The 23,381-nt window shown below is 49.9% G+C and overlaps 6 protein-coding genes across 6 annotated transcripts; 1 reads left to right on the forward strand and 5 right to left on the reverse strand.

Moving 5' to 3' along the window:
- Positions 1-1,033: 1,033 nt before the first annotated feature.
- Positions 1,034-1,873, reverse strand: COL26b_001657 (uncharacterized protein; the record flags this gene model as incomplete). The annotated part of the gene is made up of 1 exon (XM_053174603.1): positions 1,034-1,873. The coding sequence occupies one exon, from the start codon at positions 1,871-1,873 to the stop codon at positions 1,034-1,036; it is 840 nt and encodes a 279-aa protein (XP_053041534.1).
- A 1,040-nt stretch (positions 1,874-2,913) lies between these two features.
- COL26b_001658 (uncharacterized protein) lies at positions 2,914-3,807 on the reverse strand (the record flags this gene model as incomplete). The annotated part of the gene is made up of 2 exons (XM_053174604.1): positions 2,914-3,569; positions 3,630-3,807. 2 exons carry the CDS (start codon positions 3,805-3,807, stop codon positions 2,914-2,916), a joined length of 834 nt encoding a protein of 277 aa, XP_053041535.1.
- Positions 3,808-13,147: 9,340 nt separating this feature from the next.
- COL26b_001659 (uncharacterized protein) lies at positions 13,148-14,119 on the forward strand (the record flags this gene model as incomplete). The annotated part of the gene is made up of 1 exon (XM_053174605.1): positions 13,148-14,119. One exon carries the CDS (start codon positions 13,148-13,150, stop codon positions 14,117-14,119), a length of 972 nt encoding a protein of 323 aa, XP_053041536.1.
- A 510-nt stretch (positions 14,120-14,629) lies between these two features.
- On the reverse strand, positions 14,630-15,730 carry COL26b_001660 (uncharacterized protein; the record flags this gene model as incomplete). The annotated part of the gene is made up of 2 exons (XM_053174606.1): positions 14,630-15,327; positions 15,385-15,730. 2 exons carry the CDS (start codon positions 15,728-15,730, stop codon positions 14,630-14,632), a joined length of 1,044 nt encoding a protein of 347 aa, XP_053041537.1.
- A 1,347-nt stretch (positions 15,731-17,077) lies between these two features.
- Positions 17,078-19,284, reverse strand: COL26b_001661 (uncharacterized protein; the record flags this gene model as incomplete). The annotated part of the gene is made up of 7 exons (XM_053174607.1): positions 17,078-17,438; positions 17,585-17,693; positions 18,035-18,130; positions 18,180-18,530; positions 18,602-18,631; positions 18,694-19,017; positions 19,080-19,284. The coding sequence occupies 7 exons, from the start codon at positions 19,282-19,284 to the stop codon at positions 17,078-17,080; spliced, it is 1,476 nt and encodes a 491-aa protein (XP_053041538.1).
- Positions 19,285-20,519: 1,235 nt separating this feature from the next.
- On the reverse strand, positions 20,520-22,758 carry COL26b_001662 (uncharacterized protein; the record flags this gene model as incomplete). The annotated part of the gene is made up of 3 exons (XM_053174608.1): positions 20,520-22,074; positions 22,123-22,414; positions 22,467-22,758. The coding sequence occupies 3 exons, from the start codon at positions 22,756-22,758 to the stop codon at positions 20,520-20,522; spliced, it is 2,139 nt and encodes a 712-aa protein (XP_053041539.1).
- Between the last annotated feature and the right edge of the window lie 623 nt (positions 22,759-23,381).

Below are 23,381 nucleotides of genomic sequence, written 5' to 3' on the forward strand. Positions count from 1 at the left end.
TTGGTTATGGACAGATGTATTGGAACAGTTTATGTAAGCAATACGGAGCAAGTTGCGAGTTGAAGTTGTAAGTTGTGAGTTGAAGCTCCAAGTTGTCCAAGCATTTCCTCCACGTCACATGAACCACCATTGATCCACCACCTTGATCCCATCTAACCATGTCATCCATCATTAACCTCATCATCCATACTGAACCATCATCAATCATAAGTCATTTACATGATGATCATCATCATCCACAATCCATCATCCACCATCACTTTCCATTACCATCCATCATGCTGGAACCTCACGAGACACGGGCTCGGCAGACAATTGGGCCTGGAGTCCTTTTGCTCAACAGGTCGCTGCAAAGACGCCCCAGCTCCATCCTTCCATCCACTCAGGCCGAGATATCTCGACCACTGGCTTTTTTCCGGGTTGTTTTTTGTTGATGGGCGCTCCTTAATGTGGATTCCGCAAGCCGTTGCAAAGTGTTCCAGCCGCTGTTCCGCTTTTGTTTTGGTTTGTTTTTTTGGTTGTTGGTTGTCGTTTAATTTGATGTCCGTAGTCCGCTCCGAAGGTGTCCAAGCCACCGGTTTTGTTGTTTTGTTGTTTTGGTTTTATGTTGGTCATTGGGTGTCCTTCAATGTGGTAGTCGCAGGCCGCTGTGAAGATGTTCCAGGCACTGGTTGCTTTTTTGGTTGTTGCGTTGTTGTCGGGTGCCTTCCAATGTGGTATGCGTAGTTCCAGCCACTTAGTTTTCTTGGTGTTTTTTTTTTTCTTGTTGCTGAAGGGGGCTTGTCACCATGATGGTCAACCCTAATGACTGATGACTGATATAGACCTGTACGGCCATCGCTCCTCAGGTTGGCAGGGCTGGTGGTACGCACCAGATGCCGTTGTCGTGTTTTTTTTTCTTTGGTGGGTGGGTTGACCTTGTTGCTTGACATGAGCCGGACGCAGTGCTAGCGGGAGGGGGGACATAGAGAACGGGGGCGGACGCCGACTGAGATAGAGACAGACAGACATGATAGTGCCGGCGCAAGAGGTGCTAGCAGTCGCGGAAGTAGGAAAGGGAGGAGTTGCGGCCCATGTTCTCCTCTTCTTCCGCAGTGAAGCCCCAACCCTCTTCTATGCGGTTGGCGATGGAGTCGGCCACGGAATTGAGGAAGCCAAAGTCATGGGACCACCTGGCCTCGCGCATCAAGTCCTCGACTTGGTACTTGTCTTCGACCTCTAAGTCGATTGGTTGGCTGAGCAGCCATCCGGTTCGGTCGCGTTCATGGCAGTGGATGCGCTTCTCCACGAGACGGAGAAGGAACATGAGGACTTTTTCGTCGCGCTTTTTGAAGGGATAGCTGAGAGCGCGGACCCCGATGTCGAAAGCGTTGTTGAGGGCGTCGCCGGCGGGTAGCTTTCTGTCTGGGCCGTTGACGAGGTTGATGTGGCCGAACCGCTCGATCCAGAGATCGAAGTTGGAGGTGCGGGTGGCGAGCTCATCCGGGGTGAGGGCTTGGAGGATCCTGGCATCGGGATCGGAAACGGGCCTCTTCGGGGTCACCTTTTCCTTGGGATCCTCGTATATCTTGAGGTCCTTGTAGCAGCTCTCCGGCGCGAGAAGGCGAGAGCGCTTGTGCCTGGGAATGGGCTCGCGCTTGGTTAGGAGGTAGTCGAGGTTGTTGGGGTTGTAATGTAAATCCAGCTTTTCGAGCCGCAAAGAAGTGGGTGAATGGCGGGATCGAACGTTCTTCTTCACACGGTACTCATCACTGCGCTTAGAAGGCAGGCCGCGCAGTTCTCTAACACGCTTACTGACACCAAGAGCCATAACGGCTTTATTAGTCTTGCGAGCAAGGGGGCCGGCGTTAGCGGACCAGGCAAGAGAGCTCATTATGAAGTAGGTGGGTGGGAAATAGAGTAATACGTGAAGTGAGAAGTAAAGGTAGCGTGTGAAGTGATAAGTGAAAGTAGTGTGTGAAGTAAAAAGTGAAGAAGTTCGATGTTGAAAAGCGAAGGATTTGTAGTATACCTCAAGAGGATGAAGAAGGAAGGGAAAGAAGTACAGCAGCAGGCCAGAGGGAATTTGAGCTTAAGTATCATTCCTGCTCAACGGATTTGTCACCATCCATCCATCTACGATCTTTCCTGCCATTAGGGTCAAGAATTCATGAGCTCTTCAAAGTTTTCAACTATCGTGGCATGTATGAAAGGTGACAGTAGAGACTACAAAGTTGACATACATGGATGGAGGTGGCGTAGTAACCTTCAATGGTGGATGGTAAAGGTAACGGAGAAGTATGGGCAGCGAAAACCCCAGACGAGAGACAATATACAGGAGCAAGAAAACACCGAGGAATGCCAGAGACAGCATCGAGGGACTGTAGACTGTAGCAGACATGACAGCGAGGAACGAGAGATAATTGTGAGGCATAATAAGAACAGCAGCGAGAGACGCAGCAGCTCAAGGACAACAGAGAAGACAGCCTGGAGCCAGAAACAGTAGGGATGACTGCAAGAGATCACAGTGGAGATAGCGAGGTACAACGGTGGTTACGGGGACGGACTGCAGAGACAAATTTGAGCGACCACAGAAACAACTGGAATGTGATTAAGAATGAAAAGCACCTTGGCGACAGGAATGACCAAGTCCTTTACCCAATTAACTAAATTCTCTCCATACTACCGAGTCTGATTGGGAAAGTTGAGTTCAACTATGTCCGCTCAGGAACCTGCACCTCAGACCTTGACAACTGCCGTGAAAGTCTCTTCCAATTACTCAAGCTCCAGGTAAACCTAAGAGACTCACAACTTCAGGTCTGTCGCAACCTCTGGATCAGTGGCAACATACAACAAGCTCCCTTTAACAAAGCAAAGCGAAACGCAAAACGACTCTTGACTCATATTGCTCTCCAGTAAGTCGCAAATATTTCTTCATCTTTGTCCAGTACGGTCCAGGTACGCTTCCCAACCTTCCCTTCGGTACCGAATAGCCTCAGCAACCGGAGAGGTTGCACCAAGAATACCCCTTCCGGCAATAATGAAATCCGAGCCGCCAAGGACCGCAGACCTTGGCGTCTGGTACTGCTGGCCAAGCTCATCAACTTCCGCGGACCTGTTCACCCCTGTCGTGAAGGTCACAAAGTCCGCGTCCTCTCCAACCGTGGTCAAAGCCTTGGTGGCCACGAACCCAATGACAGACTCCGGGTACCTCGCCGCCAGCTCTACGCACCTCTGTGTGTACTCGCCGCCGGCCAGGCTACCTTGCGAAGTCATCTCCGCTAGAAGCAGCAGCGCTCTTTGCCCCTGAAACGGAAAGGTAGGGTGCTTAATGGTCTGGTCGAGCGCATCTACAATGCCCTCCCCGCCAAGGATGGAGATGTTGACAATGTCTGCCCATTCGGAGATGCGCAGCGCCCCGCCGTGGTACTGCCCGATGACGGTGTGCCCGATATCAACGAACTTGCGGTCCTCGAAGATGAGGAAGTTGTGTGTTCGCGCGATGGCTCTAAGCCCGTTGATCGTGAGGTCGGAGAAATCTGATATCATGTCGATGTGTGTCTTGAAGACGGCGATGTACGGTCCTATGTCTGGAACATGTTATCTCAGCAGGGCGGTCCAGGGGTTAAGAGCACGCATGGGTAGCCTACCATAGGCACATTTTAACATCTCTGCGGTGGTTCTGAAGTCGGCCGAAATGATCAAATTCGACTTCTTGGTTTCGGCGATCTCAAATAGTCGTTTAGCGACCGGGTGTGGGTGTATTTGTGCCCGCGCATGGTAGGCCGCTTTCGGATTGCAACCATTGCCCTCGATGTTTGTCTTCATTTTGTCGCTAACCACCCCATGAAGGTGTAATGCTGAGTGATGAATGCGGGCATTCTAAAATTTTCATGAGGTGCGAAGGATAACTATCCAGGTTCATGATCCGCCACCAAAACTTTGTTCACCCAAATAGGTCCATGAACCTTTGACGATGCAGTTTCGAGGCGAACCCACTGTGTCCTGCGATGCCGCTAATGAATTTTCGTCTCGAAGCACGCCTGGATACGGCACTGAAAGGTGTGAGAGGAAGGCATATGATGTTGTATGTTGACCTACATACGCCATAAATTGTGAACGGATAAAAGAACACCACCGGCATTACACGCTCACTGTTACTGAGCTGTGAGGAGGTAAGAATGGCAGCAAATAGATACCCCCAGGGTACAAAACACATGCGCCATTGTGCCACAACGGCGAAAAGCAGGCGTGGCTCCCAGTCTCTGTGTAATCGAGACACACTCACTCACTGACATACTTCTCTGGCCTATAGTCCGTGTACGCACTGCAGATAATTAAATCAGATGGCCAGGGTAGTCATACAAAGCAAGTCTAACAAACACGCAATGACAGCGAATTTGTTAAAGCACTATATCGGGGAGGTCTGGAATGAATGTCAAGGCTTCATACGGGCCGATTGAATCGCTTTCAGAGAAATGTGGGACTGTTGTTGACCAACGACAGTAGAATGCCAGGGACCACATCCACAACTGTTCTATGTAGCCATCAAAGGGAGACAGTATCTCAGGCTCAATATTACGCTACTACGATGCCTTGTTCCCGATTCAGACAGACCGGTTTGCCTCAACAGCATTCTACCCCAGCCCATTCACGCAGAGGTAAGCGAACAGGAGCGTAAGATTTCTGGGCTACTAAAACCTGGTAACATCCTGTTCAACGCTGTCACATACTCTGCGGTATGGTTATGAATGATCACTTGGGCATGAATGGCAGGCTCTGGTGTCGACTTTGTAGCTGGCGCATGCGACCCTGTTGTTTCTGGGCCTCATCTAAGGTTGCAACGGCCTTGTGATGGGCGGAAGCTGACTGTGCGGGGAAATGCCGTGATTCAATCAACCAACGGAAGGGAGATGTCCGAGTCTTCACGATACCCACTGCCATCATAGCTACTATACTGATCTCATACTACGTGTAGAATATTCTGTCATTGCTATACCAGATAGAATCTACGTGACACTACCACCCCTCACTTAAAGAAGGTATTTATCCCCCAAGTCAATAACTGCAAACAAAGCCGCAGGTGACTGACTGTACTGCAGTAGAGAGTAAATGCTCATCACGCCTCGGCCCTAGATAGAGGTAGAGGACCTATCCCACACACCTCACACCTGCAGACCTTACGCCCGGACCTTCGGCCTCGGTTGAACAGCAGTCCTTCATTTGTTGTTGTGAAGCACTGCAAAGGTCGCCTGACATCTTGGCCCCTAGTTTAGCGCAGCATCTCTGCGCAGCCGGGGTGTTATCATCCCGTTTCCCCGGGGTCACAGAAAGACAGGTACAAGCACCCGTCACTAAGCTTGCAGTTTGCAAGAGTAGGAGACCGACAACAGGGGCGTAGAACTTCATTTTGACTTTTGTAGGAGAATCTAGAAACACGTAAGTGATTGACACGGTCTAGGGTTACGTCACCGAACGCTTACATGAAGAGTTGTTCTTTGGTGTGTTCGGGGAACCTTGGGGATTGGCGTAGGCAATTGACTGTTGAGTGAGTGAGCCGAGTTGAGTAAGTGATTTTAAACGTGGGACATTCAAGCCTTACGACTTGCTTTTATAAAAGATGCTGGAAGTCAATATTTTCTCTGATTACATTATTGAAGTATATACTATAGTCATAGTAAGCACACACATATGGTGGGAGATTTGTGACAAGCTGTCTTCTGCCCAAGTGAAACTGTCTCCTAACTTATCCCATCGGCTGCCGTAAAACTGGGTCATCAGATTGGGAGGCCTTTCTGGCGTCAAGTGGAAGCCGGTGGGATAAGGAGAGTTGCAACCGGCGGGCCCGGCCTTGTTTGAGGTATTATTATCATTCTAGGCCAACCAAGCGGCAAAGCAAAGCGCCCAAATTCTGCGAGTAAGATTTAATAATCGAAGGATCTGGAAGCCTTCAGCTTGAGAACCTTATTTTGAGTTCATCTGGGTTGAGCTCCTCAGGGCTGGGCTGATACAAATATCGGACGTCAGCTGAGGCGAGACGAAACCGAACAGGAGTATAAAGCAACCTGAAATGAAATGGTCTGCGACAGACTGTGGAAATCAACACCATATTAACTTCGCGCGCCGGCCCGTCATGGTGCACCTCTAAACTCATGTAGCTGAACCGATATCGACAGTTGAGAGGAGCGCGTCAAGACAGCTACACACTGGCTTACTATTTGTGACCACATGCATGTTTGACTCAACAATTTCACTCACGGGATTCGCAAGAGAGAAACTAGATGGCTAGATGGCTAGATGGCTAGATGGCCTGGTCATTAGCGTAGAGAACTCTAATCGGCCGGTATTCACCGGCGATAGCAGTGGGGACGAACGATCCAACGCTTTGGTTCCGTGAGATAGTAGCCATCTGGAATCTTCTAGAAGTTGAGTATGGTGGTGATGTTGAAGTATCTTGTTTTTCAATTGAAGCTGTCGTCGAAGCTGTGTTGGTGATACAAAATGCTGCATGCGGCCTGCACTGCTGACGGTGTCGGTGGTCATGTGCTCATTTGAGTCCGTAGCAGGCTCATTGTACGCCGGGTTTGCATGTTGCCGTAGGTGATGTTTAAGTTGATGCGGTGAGAGATGTTAATAATGATGCCGATTTCGCAACAGCTAATGACGTCTTCTGTCATCTCATCCTCTGAGACAACCACACAAGAAGTGTCTTCGTCCGATTCAATCTCGTGTACTCTCTCCAGACGAACCCCGAGATCTAAAAGAGCCTGTCTACTCTTCCTCGACATCATAGGCGTTTCCCGCTCGAACTTGTCCATTCGATCGTCCCAGAAATACCAAAACTCTTCGAAATCTTCGAAATCTTCAAGAACAGCCCCGAACTCCGTCATTAGTTGTTCCAAATCCTTCGCCAAATATGTATCCTCCCCTGCATCGCCATCGCAGAAACCCTCTCCTCGTATCTCGGCGACTTCGGAAGATTCCATCACTGAAACAAGGTTAAATCGCCTTGCCGCGCCCCATCGAAGGTCCAGGCCATCCCATCTTGTGTTGGGATAATTATGTCTGCAGCATGTGTGCCGCATGCCAAGTCGTTCGAAGGTAAATACTCGAACAACACTTGCCAGAACATCTTGATCTTCTCCACAAAGGATACATGAAAGCTTTTCTCCATTGGAATCAGAATACCAGTCAAAGTGCTCATCTTTGTCGTCCCACATACTCAACCATCCTTTTGCGAGTGAAGATGCAGGAGTGCAACCGTTCGGTGCACAGTAGCACTGACAGGCATCATTTGGTGCATTACAATAGATCCTGTCGGGGAGTAGAGGAAGCTGCGGGGAAAAGAGGTAGCGTTGTGAGGTCCACTTTCCGAGCAGATATGCTAACCGGTGGATGAGCTTAAAATCCTTCGCTTCCGGTCTCAGATCTTGGCTACCGCCCATCGACTTCACGTGGGGAATTGGGGCATAGAAGTTGGCTTGATGTTGGTCAAACCAGGCGATGAGTCTCAACGAGTCTGCCAAATCCCAGCAATAGAGCATCATCAAGGGGGTGTAGCCGTTTTCCATATAATCGATCTCATGGAACCCGGACTGAAAGAGTGCTTCTGCTAAGGTGTCGGTCATCGCCAGCGAATGATAGATTGATCCCGGCTGCACCAGCTTCCATTCTCTCGGGACCCAAACGCCTTGATTCGTTAAAGATGTGATCACGTCATAAGCTTCTCCTTGTAGTATCGCTTTGTGACCCAGCTGAAAATATTCCACATCTTCGCTAGAAAGCTGTTGCAACGCATAATCTCGCATAGATTTGCGTCGCTTTGCGAGCTCCTTGGCTAGTATCTCGCAGACTCTGGTGCTTTGACAGTTGAGAGGGATCGCAGCCTTATGTGTAAAGAAATTCGAAGTTTCTTCTAAATCGATCCTAGCGCGTTTTTCCAGTAATAGCTCGACGGATTCGGCTTGTTGCCAGGCAATAGCGCATTGGATCGGGGTAAGTCCGGCTTTGTCCTCCTGGTCAATGATGTCATGACATGCTTCTTCTGCCAGCTCAAAAAGTATTCTTAAACCGTTTGGCCAGTAGACAGCAACGTGTAGTGGGGTTTGGTTGTGGTGGCCTCTCTCGAAAATAGAGTCTGACGATACGCTCATGATATGCCGAATAGATGGCTCCGACTTTCGGAACAGTGCGCAACACAGCTCCCCATAATCAAACGCTTTTCGATCGAGATCGTTATTTTCGATGAACCGTCAAGAAAGCAGCCCGGAACACATACCTTCAAGTGAATTGGAAAGACCTCCGTAAATTGTTGAGAATACAAGCATACTACTGCGGAACGGAGGCTCATAACTATGTTCGTTTGGGTTCTCCGAATAATAGGCATCCAGACTTATCAAACCCTTCGCTACATATGAAAGAGTGTTACTAGAGTTCGGGTATCCAGGGTGGTGGTTGTCCTTCGACCAATGGACGTTGCCGCAATTTAGCAACCATCGTAATGGTGTACTGGGGCTACATTAGTACTCTCGGTGGGATCATGATATTGGCCGTAACTAACCCGAACTCTCCAGTCCCATTGAATGGCACGCCCATATTGACCAAAGCTTCAAGGAATTGGAAATAAACATGGACCATGGGTTCGGACCACTTGCCGCGAAGGCGAGAACAGGCTATCTAGTACGTGGTTCGTGATTAGGAGGTTGAGATTTGATCTCAACTGAGACGGCCATATTGACTTACATGCAGAATGTTCATGTCATTCGACAAGGTGTCCGTTGGCCACGCCTTTTGTTGCCGAAATAGCTCTTTCAAATCTGTTAGAATAGGCAACAACCTGCTCTCTAATTGTTTTTCGTTCTCGATCCATTGGAATTTTCTTTTAGACAGTGTGTCTAAGAGGAGAAAAGCAGGGCTAGTCTTCAGGACTATCGCTCGAGCTGTGAAGTTGTACTCGATTCTGTAACCAGCGATGGAGGCGAAGCAGCTGAAAAATGTCTCGAGAACAGACTTCCCTGCCGCAACACCTCGGCTTCTCGTATCAAGGAAGGAGACAGGACATCCATCCCTGTGCTTGTTTATGTTGGATCGCCGTGAAGCTGGGAGATGACGCAAACTGATGGGCTTGCAAGTACATTGAAAACCTTGGAACCGCGGAAATCGCGCACGGTGATAATGCATTTTTTCAACTTGTGATGAAGCAGCCATCATGACCATTCTTGGATCATGTTTCTCCAGCGACCTTTCACTCTCAGTCGGAGCTGCAACGAATCGAGTCATATCTTGCGTAGTAGTAGCAATGTTTCCAGGACTTGAAGCCGTAGAGACACAATTGCCGTCTTGAGACAATGCTTGCTGTCTGAAATTGATTGATTCAAGCAAATCTGGTCTCTCGGGGGCTTGAGAACACGACGGTGACGACGGTTCCACGACTTTCAAAGCTTCAGTCAATTGGAACAGCAGGACCTGGGGCAGTTGATCGATGGCCTGTTTTATCTGCGCTAAAGGTTGCACAGCAGACAGAACTTCAGCATTTCCAGAGGTAATATTATTGCGGAGCTCAACAGTGCCATCGCTGTGTGCGTTTTAGTCAGGTCGTGAAACGCCATCATAACTTGGGAAGACTTACTAGTTTAGAAGCTGAAGTCTTAGTGAAATGTCGACCCGAAATTTCTCCATCTCAGCTTCGAGGTCCTCGAACCTTTTCTTCTGGAGCGGGTAGTGAAAGTGAGCCAGGGCAGCCTCCCAGCGCTTTCGTATTCCTTTGGGCTTAGGCCCTGGGTCTCGAGAGAATTTTCTCTTTAAAGCCCCAAAGTCCTGTAAGCAAATATTACAAGCCTGGTAACATTCCTGCAGAGACCCGGAAAGCGCTGGATCGACCTCATTTTGCCCATCGAATCGACTCCTGAGCATTTCAACGAACGCGCGCAATCTATCTGCATGCTGAATGTGTAGAGTAATATCTTCGTCCATCGACTTGAAGTCATCGTAGTAAGTCTTGAGGCTTTTGCCAAGTTCAATTCCTAGGGAGATGAGTCCGGCGACGCCGGTGGCTGCCGAGAAAGGATCCATTTCCGATCATCAGCGTCGCCCCTAATTTGCATTCCTCGTACGTATTGAAGTTGGTACCAGGTCTATTTGGGCGTGAACAGCAACGCTGACGCTATGGAAAACACCCCCAACGTACCGAAATGATAAGATTCCCCTCGCTGGGCGGGGAAAAGCTTACGAGCATACATAAAGTGCAAAAAAGAGAAGGAAACGGACAAAGTCGAACAAACTCATTTGAGGGGTAAATATGAGGCTACGCCTTCCACGTGGGTTCAATTCATTGGTTCTGGTCCGCAAGCAGCCCACAGGCGATCGATGTGCTGTAAGCGCCAAGTCTACTGGTTGCCCTGCCTGACTACCGAATTGCAGTGGTGGCCAATCAGTTCTTGTAAACTGCAGACATCTGCACACTGCGTTCCTAGCAGTGGCTTGCCTTTCACTGGCGTACCATCTGTGACTACTTTGTGTATTTGCTGGGAGATTGGCGCGCGAATCATCGCGCGGCTCGACCAAGTGGTCACGGGAGACACAGAATGAGACCACACACTCATCCAATAAAGCAAGGGTCGTCGACTTATTACGTCTTGTCAAGATGAAAAGCTAAGTGAGCACCAAAAGTTTGGCCCTACTACGGATTGGAAAGTGTCTTCGCATAAGGTAGATATATCTTGTCACAGTCTCAACCAGTAGCGGAGGCTTAGCTACTACTAGTTTTGTGCATAGTTGACCTTCGACTGGCGTGTATGGTGCCTCATGCTCCTTAACTACAGTGTCAGGAACCAGCAAAGTCTCAGCTCGAATCGGAGACCAGCCCATTAGCATTTACAACTGCAGGTTTCTGTTGCTGGAACTTTCCATATTGGCCCTGGTTTTTGGTTGGGCGCTTTCATGAGTTTTGGGGATTTAGTGTTCCATGTAAATGTGGTGTAAATGCAAACAACTCTTGTTCCACCCGGAGGCAATGTTGCCGGTAGTCAGCGTGATGATACATGCGATACTCACTTCCTCTAGTATACGGTATCCGAACTTGAAGTGATTCATTAAACATGCATCGTCCCAAATTCAAGCCGTGATATAAGCCAGAAAACCCTCGATCAATACAGCACACCGCCTGGATGGGAGGCCGCCGCTGCATGCAAAGCAGCTAGCCACAACTCTAGACCAGCAGGCACCTTTTGCGCATGAGCCGCTCATTTGAGAACCCTGGACTACTTCTGAGACAAAAGAACTTCGTATTGAGAACCAGTGGCAACGAGCTGGGCCTTATGTGTACGGCCTGGACAGGTTCCGCTGCAAGCTCGCGGCGCAGCAACCACTCATGTGGCTCTGTTATTCGGAGTCGCTACTACAAAAGGAACAACACCTCCTGAATGTTTCGAAATCCAAACTTGGTGGACCGTGGAATTGCAAAAAAAGATATCGACGTAACAAAACTCGCCCATGTCACCGACCTAGTTGATGCCCTTGCACCCCCCTGCATGTGAATGATGGGCAACAAGGCTGAATTGAATTCTGTGCATCATAATGCCTAGGCCGACTGTTTTCTTGGAACGAGGTCCTATCAAATCCGAAGATGCGGGAAGCCTGAGACGAACAAAATCTCTGACGTTGTAACATAGGTATCTAGGTAAACAGTCTTCACACAAACAGTTACCCTACAACTGAAGAGCAGCCGGGGACTGGTCAAATGCCTTTTCATTGAGAACAACCAATGGTCCACGGGAAAGTCACCATCTTAGCCGCAGCCTACCTAACAATGACATGTTCTTCGGTCAAATGTCGAAGTTGTACTTTGTCGGAAAGGCGAATCGATCAATAGAGTATCCCTCAACGTACCAGGCTGACTTGAGAGCTGCAGTTGCAGGGGAGGATGCAGCTCGAACCTGAACATTTCCTTGGCCTGCAATCACTCGAGACGACCCGCCCATGCCAGGCTGCAATGGCTGTGCTGCAGCGATAGTCGAGTCGTTCGGCCGTCTTCGACGGCCGCACCAACGTGCGTGAGCGATTCATTCATGCATTGCGGTATTTGACCAAATGGCCAGCCTCCCACAGTTTCTTAATGCGTTTTTATTGGGTGAGCCTCCGATCCGCGGGGGCCAGCCTACGAGCACGCTACGACCGTTAAAGAGGGGCCGCTCCAGAACCTTTAAAAGCAGAAGGTCATTGACTTTATCATCTGCCATATACTGGAGTATCCAGCCTCGGTTGCTTCCACGTTTATCCCCGTATTCGATTCCAACCTGGACCTCCTCATCATGCCAGCACCTACGAATCAAACCGCTATTCCTAGCGTCACTGCCCTACGGGCACAGCTCGGCTACGGCGATGCAAAGAAAGAGATGTTCACCAAATTTAGGAACGCCATGGCATCCTCTCGAGACGTCTTCGTGAGTGATGGAGGACTTAATGGTAAAGATCTCATTGACTGGAAATCTCGTGACCAACAGAACGCGCTGTCGAAGATGGTTCAATCCTTCCTAGACCGTGACGGGAATCCACAAAGGTTTTGGCCAGATGATGGTGCACTTGATACCACAAAGCTCAAATTTTCAACGGATCAGAATAGGTGAGTGCAACGAGACCCCTCGGGAGAGGGGAACTTCATTTTAACCAGTTTTCAGAATCAAGGACATTTTGCGACAACTCTTTTGGCGACTCAATCTTCAAGACCATCGCAACAACAAAAGTCGGAACCCACTGAGTAAAGGAAATGACGTAGGCAAGGGACTTGAATCCGGGCTCCATCGTAGTGACCCCATAGACGTGGAGAGCCACGAGGATGAAAAACCGCCCGGTCTGAGGTAGGCGATGAATGATGAAGTCTTGCTGTGGTATGAAGCTTACATAGGGCCAATAGATCGGCCAGAGAGCGAAGTCACACCTTGAGAGCGGATACAGTTGACGAGGGCCCGAATGAGTCAGAACTTGCCGATGATGCCTCTAGTCATTCGGTCATCTCAAGAGATCCGTATCTGGTACCACAGAGCCCTGATCTCAGTGCTCAGGCTCCAATTGTAAGTCCATAATTGTAACCTGTGAATGATGTATTCGGACTACGGGAGCACCTGACGGCTGATCATGAAACAACACAAAGCAGCTTGCGCCATTTGCAGAGATGACACCGTCGACAAAAAGAGCAAGAGAAGTTGACTCGTCGTCCGCGCGCTTTGAGTCGTCTGCAAAACGAGGTCGCACATCATCGACACAGATTGCCAATCGCTCATCGACTAGACAACGAAAGCCGCGAAGAGAGCCGGAGTGGGCTACACCGGAGCAGTACTGGGCCGCCGGAGAGTCTCCAGAGTGCCCATCAAGCCTGGAGTCTACTGGAAACAACCCGGGTGTTTCAGATGGTGCTACCGTTGCAACAGACACGTTTTCGGTTCGGCCAACTGTTGAGTATGCACCGCAAGAGGACCCCGTCAACGATTTCATCGATGAGTGGACCATGCAACAGAACGCCGACACAGAGGTCATCCTGACGACCACACATGTTCCCAAGAATCTCGCAATGTCTCCCAATACGACTAGGAAAGGAGAGGCCGCTGAGAAACCGAACATGGCATCAGAGGTCTTAAGCGTGCATCCTTTAACTAGGACTCTCATGTCCGAACCCGTTGTCCCTGAAGAAACAGCCGTCAAAGCCGGCCCTCAACACAGCGATAATATTGAATTGAAAAACGTCGACCCGAAAACTGTTGTTGCGCAGCCCAAATTTACCTACACAATTATGACACACTATCCGAAATACAGAGAGCGGCACTGGAAGCCAAAAAGAGGTTTCGGGCAAAAGACGCTTTCTGAACTACTGACTGAGTTTCCAGCATGGGTACAGCTGTCTGATGTAGAGTCACTCCAATTCCTCATGGAGACCTCAAATACAGAGGTAGAGGATGTCATAGAACTGGGACAAGAGAAGCAGTTCGAGGAGATGAAGGCGAAGTTTGAAAAGGCCATTCGTATGGAAATCGCCAGGGCAGCAAACAGCGGCCAAGTACTAGTAAAAATCAGCATAGACGTGCGGACTGGGAGGGACCCACAAGAGGAAGAGATGGACATTGAAAACATCAGGTTCTCATGGTCCTGATTACAGGTTTGGGGGCTCCTTATCTTGATTTACTAGTAGGTACTGATGCTGGTGAACACGTGGGTAACAGGGCCCACTGCAGGTTGCAAGATTTAGCAACAAATGTTGGAATATGTTGGCTTTCCGCGTCACGACTGTACGGGTTGGAGAGTATGTAAAATCTTGTTTTCTGGTAGTAAAGCCAATCATTTTACCTGAGTCACTTTCATCTTACTGCTTAGGTAGCTGTTTAGGACGAACGTGCATCAATCTCAACCCGGCCGTCAACAGCGATGCTGCAGGGGAGTGGACGATTCGTCAATGGACAAGATTCTGGTTGTTCCAGAGGGTAAAGGATTCAAACTTCTGTTTCTTCATCCCAGGGCCGAGGGTCTGAAATTGAGACTGCGTGCTTCTTGTATTTGCCAGAAGGTTAGTGTTCAGATCATCTGAATTGTAGTTCACAGGCTTCGACATGTCTAACAATATTTTTTAGTCTGGAGTTTTGAATACAGAAACCGTAATGAACTATCACCACGCAGTATGACCACCATCGATAACAAGCTGGCTTCCCGTCATGAAAGTGCTAGCATTGCTCATCAGGAACAGACCAGCACCCTTGAACTCAGTCGTTTCGGCGAGTCGACCGAACATATTGTGGCCCTCCCACTCTTCCTTCAAACCCGGAACTTCCCTAAAGTTCTGCTCCACCATCGGCGTCAAGATGTGACCGGGTGAAATACAATTGACTCGGATGCCTCCAGAGCCATCTTTCCTCATCGGACTCCATTCCATTGCCAGATTTCGTGCAAGCTGTATTACTGCTGCCTTCGAAGAGTTATACGCAGGCGAAAGCATGCCGATATTTGCGACGAGTCCCGACATGCTTGCGATCAGGCAGATGCTGCCGTGGTTCTTGTACTTGAACATGTTCCGGGCCGCGGACTGTGCAGTCATGAAGACGCCGGTGTAATTAACCGCAAGCATCTTTTCGATCTGGGGAACTGTGTAATCCATGGCGCTCTCGATTTGCATGATTCCAGCAGCAGCTATTACGCCATCCAGTCTCTGGTTCTTGTCGGCGATCTCGGTGATGACCTTGTCGAGGCCCTCGGTATCCACAACATCAGCTTGTCTGTAGTGCAGCGATCCGCCCCATTCCGGAACGACACGTTTCAATGCCTCAGCGTAGTCTCCGTGGGGCCTTTCTTGCTGATCAAGACAGTAAACTGAGACATCGTCAGATACCCATTACTGCAAAGTCATGCTGACATCACTGGACCTACCCTTGCCGCCAGCTTCTACTAGCGCCTCTGCCAGGCTCAAGCCAAGACCCTGCGCCCCACCAGTCACGATAAACGTACGGCCTTTCAGATCAAAGTCGGAAAAGCGGCCGCTGCCAAAGTTGGTACTCCGAGGCGGCTTGATCTCGGTTGCGGGATGGTCGGTTGGCTTGGGGTTCTTGGGCTTAGCGTGATTCCGGGATTGCGTGCTGTGAAACGGTCGGCGCGGATGCGGAGGTTGCGGTGCGGAGAACTTCCGGGTGATAGCTGTCGGTGCGACGAATGTCGGAGACGGCCCCGCATGGGCCGAGATCGCGGCGCCGCGAACGGCTCTTGCGATCAATGACATGTTGTTTTGCAAATATATGGGAATGAATAATGATACGCTCTCTTGTATCAGTCTGTAGTAAGGGTGAAATGCTGAGATATTGCAGCGTAGCAAGCTGTTGCTGACAACGACGATATTAAATTCAGGTAAGGTGCATCGTGAGCGTCAAAAGAGTGCGGCTAGGGGTATTTAAATACTACACCGGCCTCTGGATTTGTGGAGAGACTTCACCGCCAAAGTAAAACAAAAAAACAGGCATACGGGTTGAAACAATTTGGTGCCGTTTGTTTGACTTCAAACTGCCCAAAAACGAGCCGATGTTCGAATTGACGTGCTGCTTTCGTCATTCCGAGTTGCCGGAGCCCAACAATTGTGTGACGGGAACAACAGCTCCTACCATGTTGTTGTGTGACGGGCCAGCTATTGTTGGCAAACATCCCACGCCGTGCCACGCCGCGGTCAGGTGGATGCTGTGCTAGGGGGCCGGAATAAGTAAAGGAGCAGCAGCTCCGGCCTGTTGGTTCGCTGCACGATAGGAAGGACGAGCATGGGGCCGAAGATCACCTTGCGCAAGTTGGCAGGGCGTCGGAAATGCGGTTCAGCCACGATGACAATCCCTGAAGATGACGCGGCTGACACTAGAGGCGAGGAAAGATGCAGATACCAAGCCACAGGTACCATACTACCCTCCGTCGATCATTGACGTTGCCCCGAGAAAGTGACAGGAGGACCAGGAGCACGGCAAGGTCGCATGCGTACTTCGTTTGACAGGCTGACTTGGTGGGATGGGAGGAAGATCGTTCAGTAATTTGCCTCTTTCGTACATGTAGGATTTACTCATAATAACGATTTGATGGAGAGCAAATCGGGTCCCTTTCCCAGACAGCCCTGCCTGGTCGTTAATAGGTGGCCCAACCCTCTGATTGTCTCACTTGAGCGACCGCGAGCTCCACTGTACCCCTGGTTCGCGTGTCTACCTGTTTGCGCCCCTGAGCTATTACTGTTAGACTTTTGCAATCGTCCGGGAGATGGACTTGTAATTAAATTTTGCCATACAAACTCATACAATTTTGAGCAAGGAAACCTCTGAGAATTACATGCCGGAGAGGCTTTCGCGCGGAGCTAACCTCCGCATGATGTGGGTCCACTCGGCCCGTCTCCGCGGTCCCCCGCAGGCCGATGGCAAATTCGAGACCAGAAGTTGACGTCACTCTGGATCACGCTTGGTCAACACGATAAGATTGCCGATCAATTTTGGTGTTTTTAGGTGAGCTTCAATGAAAAGACCCAAAGAAAGTATCGTGACCATTCGATTACCGCATCACACAAACTTCCGCTAAACCCCGTACTTCCGACCACTGATCACCGCTAGACCTTCGTGTCCCGCGCTTCCTCTCGGGAGCCACCACGCGTGCCCACATCTTCGAGTTCAACTTGGAGTACCTTCTGAGTGTTCTTCTGCACCTTGTCCTGCACTTCCTTGCCCTCAAACATAAAGCTGAGCTCTTCGAGAGTTCGGCCGTATGTCTCAGGGAAGACAAAGTAGACGGTCGCGATCTCAACAAGGATCCAAACGCAGTATACACAGTAGTACTTCCAGCCTATGCTGTCTAGGGCAATGGGATTGACGTAGGTGTTGAAGAAGACGGCGAATCTGACAGTGAGTTGCTCAACGGCAATACCCTGAGACCGGACGGTATATGGGAAAATCTCGACCATGTAGGTATATCTGCTGATGGTTAGAGAAGTCTGCGCAGTCTTTCGGGAAGGGTTTGTCATACGTGAGAGCATTCCAGCCGATGTTATAGAATCTTAGAGTAAGCGTTAGTTGGCTGACACTTGAGCGAGATGTTTGGGTATGTCAGCTTGACTCACGGCGAGTAAAGGTAGATGAAGACCAGAACGGGAATCGCGGCTGCTTTAGATCCATCAATTGCGAACCTAGCAGAGGCAATAGTCCAGACGGTGTAAACGCATGCGGTGCCTGTTCGAGCCCATTAGCACGATGATCAATGCCAACGCTCACCGGCCTTTGAAGAGGTTCTTTTCTTCAACATGATTCGTGACGGTCTCGTATGTATCAAGCTTCAACTACACCGTGGACTCTGCGGAGAATTGGGAGATTTTCAAGCATGGCTCCTTACCAATAGTACAAATGAGGAACATCCTTCTACGGGGGAAGCGTGGCGCAATAAGAGCGATCGGTGTGGCGTTGATCAAACCTGCATAGTCAGTACCAATCTTGCAAAAAAAGCAGACACAACCGCATCATCAAAGATGAAGTAATTCATGAATTTTATGCTCATATATGGGAGGGGAACATACCCCAGCAGGTGTTACTAAGGATGATCTTCTGGACAGTTCGGTTGTCGGTGATTCCGACAAGGTTAAGAATCTTCTTCATGTAGAAAGACAGGAGGCCTGCGTAACATTAGTACAGATTCCAGATGTGCGGTTATCTCGATCATACCGTTTCCACTCCACTGCGTGAAGAAGCCGACAATGCCTGCAATCATGAATCGTCTGCGCATGGCAGCATCTCTAAAGACATCGCCCCAAGCGAACTTGCTGGCAACCGCCTTCTCTTGTTGAATGGTGGACTGGATTTGGGCGTATTCAAGACGCACGAACTCGTCGCCGTTTTCGCCTTCACTGTGGTACTTCTGCAGGATTGCAAATGCTTCGTCGCCTCGGTCTTTCGAGATGAGCCATCGGGGCGACTCGGGGCAGAAGGGCATGAAGCAGATCTGGCACGCGCTGGGCACTAGCTGAAGAAGACTGGGGATTCTCCATGCCCAAGTACTGGTCATTTGAAACGTGCCTTTCAAGTTGCACATCAGTACTGGACCCTACTTCGCTCGGGTACCTCAAGAGTGAGTCAGAAGCACGTACCGTATGTCACGCCTGCGGCAATAATCGCTCCTGAAGAATGGCTTGTCAGTACACCCCGGCTTTGCTGACTTCTCGTCTCCCTAATCACTTACCCACGAACCAGGAAGCGTTGAATAGACTCGTCATGATGGATCGTTCCTTGGCATATGAGAGTTCTCCCAGCAGAGAAGACGCGTTGATGATCGCGAAGGGGATGCCGAAACCAAGAACCCAACGTGAGGCCAAGAACATGTCCTGGTTTCGAGAGCCAGCCTGAAGACCCGCTCCCAAAACCATGATCCATGAACCAAGGAGGATTGTGCGACGACGGCCGAGGTAGTTACTCGCAATAGGGACGAAGGGAATAGCCATGAGAGCACCGAGGGAGTACATGGCGTTGAGAAGACCGAGTCGAGAAGAATTGGGGCGACCAAAGTCTGTATAGGAATGTCAGCTGCTTCATCACGGCTGATGGTCTCGAGGCAAGACGACGGCCTACATTCAAACCATGATTCCACGGCTTGAAGACTGTTCATCATTGAAGAGTCAAATCCGGAGGTCCACTCCACGCCGAGACCGGTCGGGATGAGGATAAGGTACAAGAACCTCAGATTCGGCTTTTTGTACCATACCTTCTTGTCGTTCTGCGCGATCCGCGTCAACTGCGGATCGACGTGTTCTTCTTTCGCGCCGACGATGGCCATGATCTGTTGCCGGTAGGTTCAAAACAGGATGAGGGGCATGGAAAGAACCCGATGATAGTTCGTTTGAAGGGGAACATCGAGGTTCAAATACCGACCACCGTGCAGGATCTTCAGTGACCCTGGTTATCCGCGCTGGATGTGAGTTCAAGGTTCCTCCGACCGAGCCAAACCCCACGAACGTGGTCAGACATCAGACCATCAAATCACGGTCAAGAACCGATATTGGAGTCATCTTTGCAGTTCGCCCAGCCTGGCGGGGGAATACTACCGTGGCGTGCGGGGTTGCAACCCACGCCGGGAGGGGGGGCCCCCGAAACCGAAATCCGGGGAAAGTAAGACCGAGGCACGGCCGAAAACCAGGGTTCATCGGGACGAGGAGCCAATCCGCCGGCGATTTAAACTGCCGGATACCAATAGAGGTTAGAGATGGGATGGCAGGCTAATTTCCGACCCCACGAGACTATGCTTGGCGACGTTGTGCAACGAGCAGCTTGAGCGAACTTTGTTTTTCTTACCCAACGGGTTGGTCTGAAGGTCAGCCAACATCACCTAATTATGAGATGAACTCCACTTCGAATGTGGACGGTGCCACATTGCTGCAGGAGTAAGCATCCATTAGCCGCTTGAGAGTGAGATGGCAGCGAGCAATTCCTTGGTAATGCGACGAGCAGCTACGTAGAAAGATCAACCAAGGTAGAGGCACATAAGAAGAATTAGATAGGACAAATAATCAAAAATGATTTGGATACCATCACGGAGGGTGAGATGCCTGAAAAAGCCAAAGTACTTGAACGTGGTGTTATGATGAGACAATGGACACCAATAGATCGGCGATGACATGGTAAAGGCGTGCAATAGACTCAAATAAAAGGGAGCATTCTTGGCAAATTGAGTGAAATCATAGCAATACAAAGTAGCTCAAGGTGGATACCGGCATTGAAGACCAATAGACCTCGATGGGTTCACCTTGATGGTTTACCTCGATGAGCTCACTGCAACCACTGGCCATCTTCTCCAGGTCGCAGACGGCTGGGGACAAGCCAAACAAGGTCTATCAAATGTGGCAGAGACTGGCTCATTTTATCACGACCGTTTGCTTGGCAATAGCCTGATGTTAACATTACTGAAGCTTGCTTTACCATCAGCTACTCGGGGAACAGCGCAAATGCTTTTGAACCTTCAAATAATATCCAACAAAAGTAATCTCGACGAGGTATAGTTAACAAAAAGAAAAGCTACGCTCCTAATGGTACAATCACGGCGCCCTTATTTGGCTTCTCGTTCTTCACACTAAGAAGCTTGAGCAGAAGGTGCATCTGAGGGTTCTCCTCCCCTGTGACGGCCTCCAATCTCCTGATCTCAGCCTCGATCTCGTCTTCCAACTTATTCAACAGCTCCCAACAGGCATCGAAGCTTCCTGCTTCTTGCAGGTACTCGATAATCTGAACCTTTCCAACGCTGGGCATCGGACCTGAACATCCAGTCCTCTGCCTGAAGAGGCCCATAATCCGGTCGCGATACTTGGGGCTGTTCTCGAGGCAGTGGATGATGAGGTACGAGAACTTGCCCTCGTCAAGATCCTCACACCACCCCTTCTGGTTGCTGTATTCCCGAGAATTGAGGTTGAGGTAGTCGTCTCGGACCTGGAAGAAGCGGCTGACCATGGACACAAGATCATCGCAGACAAACTCTTCATTTGACTCTGGATGGCAGAGGGCGTGCATCATCCTCACCAACATCCGGAAGAGTCCGCCGGTCTTGAGGTCAATCATGCTAAAGTACTCCTCCTCTGTCGGCCATTTAAGATTATACTTCCAGTACAAATCCCAGCTTTGACCGACATGCAGGTCATCTAGCTCCTCAAGGAGCACCTTCATCAAGGCGGCGTTGCCAGTAGCATGGACCTCTTGCACGACACGCACGTACAAGAAGGTGGCACTATTGATGGACTGGGCTTCGCCAAAGATCAAATGTGTCGCCGTCTTGCCGCGGCGCATGGGCGAATCGTCTTGGATGTCGTCAAGTATCAACGACGAGTTGTGGAGAAGATCGATGACACGCTTGACTACCGCCAGCTGTGCAGATGGGACCTGACACCATTGGTTCATGGCATCAATTAGGGACGATCGAACGCCTTTTGACGGCATGCCGCTGACGTAGTCGATGGGCTCGTTGATTGCCGCCGGGCCCAATTTCGGGACGTCAAAGTAGCGCTTTCTAAGGTCGCTTGGATGTGAGCTCTGGCTCGTAAGTTCGGTACCGCTTCCCGACTTCGCGTCCATTGAATTGTCGCTTTCGGTGCTGGCAACACTTTCAGCAGAACGTTTCAGGGTCATCTCCTCGAACTTAACCTCTACAGGAACAACGGATGGCCTGAGCTTGTCCGTTGGCAGGTGATATCGAGGAGACTTGGCACTCCAGAAACTGACACCAGCCGCCATCGAGCCTGCAAGTTCGACTCGCTTGCGGAGGTAAAGCCGTGCTGAAGGGTGGCTTTCGTAGAACTGCGCTCTCAGCTGAGAGTACTCAGCCTCGTACCCCAGAATGAGGTTTTTGATGCGATCCTTGCCTTCCTCGGCTGTAATGCCCTCTTTTCTCATCAAGACCGCGACGGCGTTGGTGAGCATGTCGATCTTCTGGTTCGCTTGGAAGTACTCGATGTCCCAACTCCAGTAGTCATTGTTGAGCATAGCAGCCTTCTCAGCAGCCCATACAAGGGGTCGAATAAGCTTCTCCTCGTCATCTGAGAGCTTTTCTCCAAGACCGAAGACAGTTTTGGTCCAGTAGATGCTGCTCATGTTAGCCAGACAATCCCAATCCCGGGGCACGAAAACTTACTCAAGACCTGCACTAAGCCTTCTGAAGTGAAGGTAGTCCTCCATCGTTTCCCACTCTACACCAGCTGCTAGAGGAGTCCAGCCAGCTTTGCAGCTCTTGACGAGGTCCAAGCCAAGGGCTGAGTCTAACCTCATGAAGTCGAGCATCACACGAGCGACCAGCTTCTTCTTCTTCATGGAATCCAAATCATGGTCGCGTTGGGGTGTCTCTCCAAGCGAATCGGTCATGGCTCCTGAGAAGCCGGCCCATTCCTCTTGAGCGACCTTGTCGTTCTCAACCTCTTCGGTTGCATCTGGTTTCTTAAGTCAGTAAACCTTCTCGAAATGAAAAGCTGACAGACATACCGTCGATCAAGAAGAAAAGATCCGTAAGATAAGATATGGAGTCCAAGCGTTCGGGAATGGTTTCGCAGTAAATCAAAGAGCAAAAGCTTCCCACTGGGGAGAATGACACTCTGTTCGGGTCAATGTTTTGGTTACCGGTGTGCTCTGCCCAGTCCTTGAGCACGCGAGAGGACGCAGCATTTGCGAGATCGTCGCGGATGTTGATTCTGACTGGCAAAGTTGTGAAACACCCAGTCTTCTTGACCGTCTCCGGATCAATAGGAATTGAATATTTCCACATTTCTTCGGCCATCTTTTAATGAGTTTAGTAAGAAGAGAAAGGATTGGTGGTAGCGAAAGAGGGCAATGGAGCAATGGACTCTGGGGATCGGGTCTTTTCCTGGAGTGCAAGACCTTTGTATTTTCACACTTCAGTGTCTCGATGTCACTGTTATAGTTACGAGCAGCGACGCGCCCTCTTCATATACCCCATGGGTGGTGATATACGTTTCTCCGTTGGCCATTCCAGCCCTCGCTATACGACAGTCAAAAAGGTGTGCCCGTGGTGAAAAAGAACTTAGAAGAGAAGGGATTTACAAGGAACGACCAGTGTGCTCTGCTCCGAGGTACAATATACAGCAAGGTGCAGTTATGGAAACGGACCAAGCAACCCTAATAGACATAACCCAAGGTGTGAACACAGAAGTACTATACTCAGTACTGAAAAGACACAGAGGTCTGCAGAGAGACATAAGACGAGGTAAACAAGGTACAAATGACTTTGCACATTGGGTATTATGGGGCATGTATATGCCGTCTCTCCCGCCCAGGCTTGTAAAGTATGGAACTCGATTAGATATCACGGCATTTCCCGAAGAATCGGGACAGATTATCATATGACTCAAGCACCATGAACGCATATCCACGACAGGAGAT

The sequence above is a fragment of the Colletotrichum chrysophilum genome, assembly GCF_026319265.1.
Source record: "Colletotrichum chrysophilum strain AFK26 chromosome Unknown scaffold_7, whole genome shotgun sequence".
Classification (NCBI taxonomy): domain Eukaryota; kingdom Fungi; phylum Ascomycota; class Sordariomycetes; order Glomerellales; family Glomerellaceae; genus Colletotrichum; species Colletotrichum chrysophilum.